Raw genomic sequence first — 10,574 nt, forward strand, 5'->3', positions numbered from 1 at the left:
ATCTTAGTGCCATTGGAGCGCTAATGTATCTTGCTAATAATACGCGACCTGACATATCATTCGCAGTGAATTTACTAGCAAGATATAGTTCCTCTCCAACCAGAAGACATTGGAGTGGAATCAAACAAATTTTTCGATATCTCCATGGAACGGTTGATATGGGATTGTTTTATCCCTATGGATCCAAGTCACAATTAGTTGGCTATGCAGATGCCGGATACCTGTCTGATCCACATAAAGGGAGATCTCAAACAGGATACCTGTTCACATATGGTGGTACAGCTATATCTTGGAGGTCCACGAAACAGACAATTGCTGCAACATCCTCTAATCATGCTGAAATACTGGCGATTCATGAAGCTAGTCGCGAGTGTTTTTGGCTGAGGAGTTTGATTCAATATATTATGTCATCATGTGGACTGATTGATCAGAAGATAGCTCCAACTGTCCTGTTTGAAGATAATACAGCATGTATTGCTCAACTTAAATGCGGATATATCAAAGGTGATAGAACAAAGCATATTTCTCCCAAATTCTTCTTCACTCATGATCTTCAAAATTAAGGGACAATTGATGTCCAACAGATCCGCTCAAGTGACAATCTGGCAGATTTGTTCACAAAGTCACTCCCAAAATCCTCTTTTGAAAGATTGGTACATGAGATTGGGATGCGCCGATTTCATGACATTAATGATGTCGGCAAGAGGGGGAGACTGTACTCTTTTTTCCTTAGTCAGGTTTTTTCCCACTGGGTTTTTCTTGACAAGGTTTTTAATGAGGCAGTCCCCATCACAAAGGATATTGTACTCTTTTTCCTTCACTAAAGTTTTTTTCCCATTGGGTTTTCTTTAGTAAGGTTTTAACGAGGCAATAATCCTAAATGGTCATCCAAGGGGGAGTGTTATGACGAGGATGGATAAGGGTGATGGATGCCCATTTATGAGGCACATTTTCCCTATGTTGAAAGAAATAAATGAAGTTTGAAATTTAAACTTTGTATGCCTATAAATACATGTGCTGAGGCAAAGAGGAGAACACAAGAGCAATAAAAATCTTCTCTCTCTTATATTACTAATAACAATTCTCTCTCTCTATTTATATTGCCTACATATAAATTTTTTCTTCTTTCTTTCTTTCATGTTGCAATATAAAATTTTCTTCTTTCTTTCTTTCATGTTACTATATATATTAGTAAAATATATATTTAATATATATATGTATCATCTCTTTTATATTGAGATAGTAATTGTGGTGGATATTACTACTAGAATTATTTAATTATATTTTATATTTTATATTTGTTACCTCTTTCTTATTTATTTACTTAATTATTTTACAACAAGGATCAACATTCTTTTTTTTTTCTTTTATATTTGAATCAATATTAGCCAATTCTCAATATCTTTATTTTAAAAGTGTTACCTTGCTAGAATTTTCTGAATTAAGTTATTCTCTCTATATGTACTAAATAATTTATTTTAGTCTTTCAATGCAAATTAAAAATTATAAACTAAATTAATTTTTGAACTAATTTCACTTATTTTTTGCTTAATAAATTTGAATTTTTTAATATTTTTAGTCAATTATATAATTTTTTTTATTAAAATAATATATTTACGTACCATTTCTAATGAAACAATCATAAATAATTTGAGCATTGCTAATTTTAACCATAAAAAATATAAATTTTTATGATGTATATCAAATAATATTGGGTTAGTTAGACAAAATTATTCAATAAACTATCAATTTTGAGTAGTTTCTCAAACTAACTAAATCTTTGATAGGTAACCTTTTAATTTACATATTAGAATTATGGGTACTTAAATATTTTATGAGTAAAAATAATACTTTACTCATATAATTATAGATTATTAAAGATAAAGTGTAATTTTAATTTTAATATTTAAAATAAATTTTATTTTTATTTTTAATATTTAAAACGTTATTTTTTATGTAAAATATCTTATTTCAGTTTATTTTTTATCATCTAGTAAAATTAAAATATTTTATTAAAAAAAATTTATTTTTCTCCAATATTATTTTTCGATTTTTTTATTTTCTAGTCACCTTCATTACGTGTTTTTTTTTTTAATTAGGAAAAGAAAAATATTTTATTTATATATACTAACAGCTCAACTGGCACTTTCAGTTATATTTATATTATTTTTAAAAATTAAATTTTATATTTTTATTTTTAAAATTATAAATTTTCATAAAATAATTTAAAAATTAAGAATAAAAATATTTAAAAATAAATATAAAAATTTTATAAATTATTTAAATTTTAAAATATATAAAATTTATAAATTTAAATTAAATAAAATATTTAAAAAAATTATTATATTATTATCATGTGTAATAAAATCAGATAAATGTTTACAAAGTAATTATTTATAAATATTATATAAGTTTATTCATTTATATTTTTAACAGTATTTAATTTGAAGCAAAAAAAATATTATATTCAAAGTATTTTTTATTTTCATGCATAATTATAAATTTTATATTCAATTTATTAGATTATTTTTAATTTTATTATTTTTTTAATTATTAATTTATACTTTTATTATATTTTTTTATTATATCATACACTATTATTTTCTCTTACTATTATTATTCTCTATACACATACGCAATTGTTATATTACCTTATTTTCCTTTCTTATTTTCTTTTTCTCCTCTCATATTCTCTTTAATTATCACCAAGTATCATCATCATAATTTTATATATTGTCTATCACTTTGATCTATAACCGTTCATTCTGTTAACTACTTTTATGAGTTGTTAAAGTGTTATTAAAAGAATTTATTTTTTTATCTTTTGAATATTTAGATGTATAAAAATAATAGTCTTTTTCTTGATGTATGTGTTAAGTAATTTTATTGTTCTATTAAGAAAAAATTTAAGACATAAAACATTAAAAATTTTTGTTCAAATTATCAAAATTTAATGTTAGTAATCCTAAAAAATGATATCAAAATATATTATTTTTAACTAATATAATAAAAATAGTATATTATTGTAAATTTTTAACTAATAATTATAAATTTAAGTTACAATTTAATATAGTACTTTAGAACAGAAGACTACTGTCATTGCTTTTCATATTTGACTGCTACTATATAAGTTTTACGTTTACTTTATTGTGCACATTAATTAAATTATATTTTATTATTTTATGTTGTATATTTTAAAATAATGCGATCGTACTATAAAGATGATATTAGCTTTCATAACTAATGCGAATCATCTTACTATTTTGTTTGTTATTTAAATACCATTCATAAAAAATAATTACTTAAAGTAAAACACTATATAAAAAAGAGATAGAAAACTTTTGAATTTATCATTCTGGTTTATTTCTTAATCCTCACTTGATATTACTCAAATTTAATAAGTTGATGGTGGTGATTTTTTTTAGTTAAAAAATTTCAACTCTCTCTCTTAATTTTATTAAATAGTTTTTTAGGTCAAAATATTTTTAACTTCTTTTATAATAAGTATTTTTTAAATTATCTAATGCATAAAATGTCACATCTTTTTATTTTATCTTAAAAGTTTTATATTTTTTTATATCAAAATATTACAATTTATTATATTATTATATATTATCTTTTGTACCACAAAATAAAAGATGAAATTTTATATATTCTTTTATTACTTATTTTATTTTATTTTAGTTATCTAAATTAGCATGTATATTATCCACTTATTTTTATTATTTATATAATATTTTTACAATACTTTTTTTATTTCTAATCAATATTTATTTAAAAAATCATCTTTGAATCCTAAACTATCCATCCATATTTTCTAAAGTGTCAGAAAAAAAACTTTTCATAATTTTATAATGAATAAAATAAAATAATTTATCAAGTCATATTAAATATTAATTTCAGTTGCACTTAAAAGTAAATAACATTTTAAAAATAACTAAAAAATGTAAAAATTTTATGTGAATCAATATGTACATAAAATATTATGTAAAGAGAAACATAAACAACAGGATAGTTAATAAATAATTATGAAAGAATAAAAAAAAGAGAAAAAGAATGGTAAATTTTAAGAGTCGAAATAATAAAGAGAAGGAGGAAGAAAAATTTATATTATTTGTTGGATTATTCATCTTGAATAGAATACAGTTACCACTAATTTCTTTCTTATCTTCATCACTTCTAGATCCCACACAAATGATAAAATAATTTATTTTTAGTCAAAAATTTACGAAATATATATTTTTCTTCTTAAAAAATAGTTTATTTTTTATTATCTATATAAATTATATGATTACAAAAATGTATGCTCTATCTTCTCTTAATTTTTTTTATCATGACTTAATGCAACATAAATAAACATGTTTCATATTACTTGACATTACTCATAAATTATTAAAAAATTATAATCACTTTCTTTTATAGTTATCATAAAATGGAATTTTTATTGATAATTTGTAATAAAATTTTTAACATGCTTAATTATGTGTAGTTTCTCTTGTAATTTTTTGGAGACAAAAAAGTATTTTAATATATAATTGATTTAATAAATAGAAAAAAGATATATAGAGATAACAAAAGAAAAAGAAGAGAATGGAACAAGAAAGAAGACAATATAGATGAAAAGTACAAAGTTGTTCCTGCTAAGTAATAATGTGAACATCAGCCGAGGGAGAATGGAATCACCAACTCCTTATGAAAGCCTTCCCACTAAACACAGCTCAGCAAATTCAACAAATTCCTATCATAGAAGAAGAAGACTCTATTATACGGTGCCATAACAATTCAGGGGAGTACTCAGTAAAATCTGAGTATAGTATAGCATACCAATTCTTTCAGTCTTCAGTGAATTCACTTCATCTCCGATATGCAGACTCAAAAATGTGGAAAACTTTATGGAAAATGAGAGTAACACCAAAGGTCAAATTATTTGCTTGGAGATTAGCCCACGAAGACATTGCAGTTAAAGCAAAATTGAACGAGAAATTACCATAAGTTAACAGTCTTTGTCTCCGCTGTCAATAGGCGCCGGAGACACCGAAGCATGCCATTGTCTTCTGCTCAGAAGTTCTTCAAATTTGGAACAGCTCCTCAGTAACTAGCATTGTTGGAGGAGGAATACTGACGACATCATTTTCTCAAACCACCTTCTCAATGAACAGCAATTACTAGTGCGTTGAAATTTTTTCCTCTCTTAATTGTTTTCTTTCTCTCCTTTACCCATTAGATAAATTTTATTTAACATCTCAATTGAAAAATTTCTTTGTCTTGACATAATGTACTCTAGAAGAACATAATTACTCCAAATATAAAGTTCTTTTATGCAATAAAAGATATATCTTAAAAAAAAAAGTAATAATGTGAATATAAAGTGAGAGAATTTGGAAAAAAATTTTTAAGTTAAAGAGTTGACGTTAAGCGGAAAAGTTAATTAAAAAGGATAATATTAGAAAGAAATTTTGAACACTAAACTCATGAATTATCATTATATATTGTTATAGATTATATATTGTTATAAATAAAAAAACATCGTCACAACTGTATATATTCCAACAACTTAAAAATATCGAACCATTATTAAAAGAAAAAGTATAGATAATCAACAATATTTTTAAATAATGTGTGAATAATGTAAACTAATAGAGTTAAAAGAGTAAATTTAATTAATAGCATTAAATTAAAATATAGTATATTTTTATTTAATTAGTGGTTGTTCATGTTATTTAAAATCCTCATTGTTTGAGTCACCAAAAAAATCCTCATTGTTTAACTAGCACTTTCCTTATTAAAAACAGACACAAACAAGACTAATTTTATAGATTAGACGAGTCAACAGATAAGTCGAAAAACCCACAAATGTTGATACTAAGAACTGTCACAGTATTGACTATCATAGAAGTCTCCCACGGTAAAGGTAACGCAATCCTCATCCAGCAACCTTTCGACTGAAAGTTCTTCCGGTGGGGATCGGCTGTGCAGCTCTGAGCATGAAGTTTCCAGATTCAGAAATCCAATTCTCATTCTTACTTCCATTCTGATTCACCGTATCCAAAGCTAAAGGAGGATGCAATTTCGGAGAAGAGAAGTTATTGGTGAGCTTTGAATTAGGCAACATGCTAGAATATCTCCTAACCCCTTGCTGATCAAGGGCTGATCTAGTACGAAGGGATGGAGGAACGTAAAAACAAGTCTGGAAAAAGGGATGTTGAAGGGCCTCTGCAGCTGTTGGCCTCTTGCAGGGATCCCATGAGCAAAGCGACCTGATAAGGCTGATTGCATCATCACTCGCAGATGGTATTAGTGCCGAAAGATGTACACCAGCAAGCTGTGGGAACTCATAGTTTATATCCCTTGCAAGTTTCAGCCCATCAGCCCATGATTCAATAGTTGGGCTGCCTATCACACCGCATATTTTGTAGATCTCATCCGCTTCATTGGCACCAGGGAAAAGAGGACGAAGAGATAACAGTTCAGCCATTATAGCACCCATTGCCCACATGTCAACTTTGGAGCTATACAGATAAGATTGAAGTAGCACTTCAGGAGCACGATACCACCGTGTGGAGACATACTCAGTGTAGGGTGGTTGTGAACTGATCTCACGTGCTAGGCCAAAATCAGCAATTTTTATGATATCCTTGGTAACCAGCAAGTTCTCAGGCTTCAGATCACGGTGGAAGTATCCACGCTGGTGCATATAAGCAAGACCTTGGAAAACTTGAAAACACCAATTCCTAACTTCACCCTCCGAAAACATCTTCTCCCTGTCTTCCATAAGTTGGTACAGGTTGCATTCCATGTACTCAAAAACAAAGTACAGAATGTCACTTTCTCGAATAACTTCCTTTAGCTTCACAATATTTGGGTGGTTCATTTTTCTTAGTGACTTGACTTCTCTCAGGTTTACACACTCCTCCCAAGAGTAATATTTCTTCTTCATTTTCTTAATTGCCACAACTTCTCCAGTTTGCTTATTAATAGCTCTCCAAACACTCCCAAACGTTCCATCACCAACTTCCTTAATTAACTTGTACCTCTCCATTGTTCCCGTGAAAATACAAATCAGCTCTTTCTTTATTTAAACAAAAACACAAATGATAGATGGCGTTTATCTATCGCAGATGATGCTCAGAGGTATATAAGATATTAACAGATGACTGCTGATCCAGCAAAATCCACCATCAATTTTCTATCGTAGCAAAACAGGGCATGGATGAAGAAACTATCTGATGGAAGGGATGCACAGTCTTATTTATTAATAGACCCAAATCTTTTTTTATCTTTTTTAAAATTCAAAGATAAAGATATGCTAAAATTTAATTAATCTTAATTATATTCTAACAAATATCCTAATTATCTTTTTTCATGACGATGAAGGAAGAAATGTGATATTTTCATTAGAAAAATTTCATTATGACTAGACAGTAAAAATACCATAAGATGTTTCAAAACTAGAAACGAAATCAAAAATATATTACACTATTATAAAATTTATCATCACTAAATTATTATAAAATATTTCGTATTATTAATTTAAAAACATAAAATATTTTGGTTCACAATCTTTTATTTTATGATTAAAATAAATTATTTGTTACAAATTCGGTTGAAAATCAATTTGATTCATTATAAACAAATTATGTTGTGATAGATTAAATAATTTAAAAATATAATAAAAATAATTAATAAATAATATATTTTTTATAAGTAAAAAAATTTTATATTTAACAAATAATTTATACATTTAATTTAAATTCTGTAAAAATATTTAAATAACTATTTAAAAGATACACACAAAAATTAAAACAAAATTTGATCTTTCAAATATTTTACTTTTAAAAAAAAAGTCATTTATAATATCTTTTAAAAATTATTTGATATAAAATTACTAAATTTTAAAAATAAAAAACTCTTTTTTTTTTAAATATTTACAAAAAATTATATCAAATTCTAATTTTTATTTTTTAAAAAATATATTTAATATCTAACTATTTTTATCATGTTTTTAAAGTTTTCTAAAACTTATTTATCTTTCATACTTTTTAAAATTATCTTTGATGATATTATAAAATTTTAAATACCATTATAATTGTAACTAAAATATAGGATGCGCCTTAGAAGTAATAAATTTAGGATAAAAAACTTAAATAAATCAATGTTAACTTAAATTTATGTAAATCACCCAAACAAAAAAAACAATAAATTTAAATTGTTTTAACTGATTTTTTTATTTTTTAAATATTATTATTATAAAATAAAAAATACATTATAAAAATAAATACATAATATATATAAATTATATGTGTTATTTATAAAAAATATATTGTTAAGATTAGTTAATAATTAATTATATTTTATTTACCAAAAGCAAAAAAATATTTTGATTAAATTAGTTAATAAATAATTATTTATAATTTATAATAAAACTTTTTAATAATTTATAGGAAATATTTATAATAATATTTTTTTAATTTATTATTGAATGTAGTCTTTATTGTATTTATTATGGGTATTATTAAATATATCTTTCATTGTACCTTTTATATACGTTTGCACCATAGTAAATTGAAATAATTTACATCTATTTATTATTATGTCATGATACCACTCATCCCAAAATGTTCAGCTGATGATAAAAGACAACACTAATAATTATATTTCTAATACTTTCTAAACCTCCATGGTACACATTGTACAAATATTTTATTTTCTTCTCGTACTTTTCCTTTCCTTTGTTATCATCATCATCATCGTTGTCATACTAATTGTTTTTATCTTCTTATTTTTCTATATATGTTTAAAAATAGTTAAATACGATTTTAATCTTTATAATTTTGACCAAAAATTAAAATGTTCCTTAATATTTTTTTACATTCAAAATCATCTCTAACATTAAATTTTATTTTCAAATCATCCTTTTTTTAATTTTTGGATAAAAATACCTTCATCTTCTCCAATCTTTCATCTTATCCAAAATTACTTTTCTGTACTACTATCTTTATCAAACAAACAAAAAAACATACATTTTTGTATTTTAAAACCAAACATTTTGTCATTTCAAAACTAGAATCGTAGTTGTAGCTATAATCGTTGCTCTCTTTTTATCCCAATGTGTATATACACATGGAAAAGATCCATTTCGTTAGTTTTTTTCTTCTTTGTTTCAAATAGAAAAACCAGACGTCCCTTCGAGTGACTAAGTCTGAAATTTCGCTCGTCGCTTTAATGTGTGCTTAAATTATCGTTTGCAAATAAAAATTTATATAAAATTAATTTTGTAAATTTAATTTTGATAAAAAATAAATTTGTGTTATATATTTGACAATTTTTATATTAAAATAAATTATAGTAAAATAAATGTTATTTTGATTATACTACTTAAAATTACTTTTAAATAAAAAATTACTAAAACGATATCAATTTAAATAAATTTATATATGATTCTATCATTTTACCTTAGATATTTGAATAAATTTTATTAATTTATTTTATAATAAAATTAATATTTACTTACTAAATTAAAGTAACATATAAAAATTGACAAAATATATTTTAATACATAAAAACACTAAGGGGAGTACTATGAGTTAAACCCCAAAATAGTCCTTAAGATTGGCGTTTTGTACTAAAATCGTCCCTGAAATTTCAATTGCACCAATTACGTCTCTGAGATTGAAAAAAATGCACCATATTAGTCCCTAACCTATTTTTCATTAACGACGTGATGAAATGGCATGATGACGTGGACTGTAAGTGACACGTGTCACTTCATAATTTGGCCACGTGTAATAGTATGATGATGTGGTGACCAGTGACACGTGGCATGCTGACGTGGATGGTTGTGCCACGTGTCACAATGTTATTTGGCCACGTGTCGCAACAGTATTCGTCCACGTGTCATCCATTACGCCATCGTTGTATATGCACCAAATTAGTCCCTCACTTTGCATTAAGTGACTCATTTTAATCCCTGAAATTGAATGCCGTGCACCAAACTAGTCCCTTCACAAATTTTTTCTCATTTTTTTTAAATTTAAAATTTTAATATCTTGGATACACTAATTTTAATTCTATTTTTTCATATATCGTTTAAATACAAGTGCTTTTTATAAAAAATTTTAAGATTTTAGTTTTAATTATATAGTTTTTTTTAATAACTTAACATTGGTAAATTTTGTAATATATAAGTATGTTATTATAAAAAAAATTATATGATTGATTAGACACATTTTTTTTCATAAAAAACATGTGTTTTTAACAAGAAATTAATAATTAAAATAAACATTTTTTTCTTATGAAATACACGTTTTCATTATGTATAAATGAGCTAGATTGAAGGAACTTCAAGCACTTTCACTACCACCTTTGACCTCTGCAGTCTAGACGAAAGAGGTCGGAGATTGTAATAATGAGGGAAGTTTGAAATGCCTTCACGTCAATTCCAAGACGGCAGCTATTAGAGGTATTTGCAAGAAAAAAATATTTTATAAAAGTACTGAAAGAGGTTGGAGATGGTAGTGAAGGTGTTTGAAAAGCCTTCACGTCAACTCCAAGTCGATGATTAGGGTATTCGCAAG

General features: G+C 25.4%; 1 protein-coding gene across 1 annotated transcript; it reads right to left on the reverse strand.

Annotated features, from left to right (window-relative positions):
- Positions 1-5,923: 5,923 nt before the first annotated feature.
- Positions 5,924-7,198, reverse strand: LOC130956790 (cyclin-dependent kinase F-4-like). The gene has a single exon (XM_057883774.1). The coding sequence runs from the start codon at positions 7,037-7,039 to the stop codon at positions 5,924-5,926; it is 1,116 nt and encodes a 371-aa protein (XP_057739757.1). The 5' UTR covers positions 7,040-7,198.
- Between the last annotated feature and the right edge of the window lie 3,376 nt (positions 7,199-10,574).

This window comes from Arachis stenosperma, chromosome 10 (assembly GCF_014773155.1).
Source record: "Arachis stenosperma cultivar V10309 chromosome 10, arast.V10309.gnm1.PFL2, whole genome shotgun sequence".
NCBI classification, from domain to species: domain Eukaryota; kingdom Viridiplantae; phylum Streptophyta; class Magnoliopsida; order Fabales; family Fabaceae; genus Arachis; species Arachis stenosperma.

Bases quoted from the DNA above. Each gene is read 5' to 3' on its own strand.
- LOC130956790 (XM_057883774.1), bottom strand. From the start codon at position 7,039: ATGGAGAGGTACAAGTTAATTAAGGAAGTTGGTGATGGAACGTTTGGG.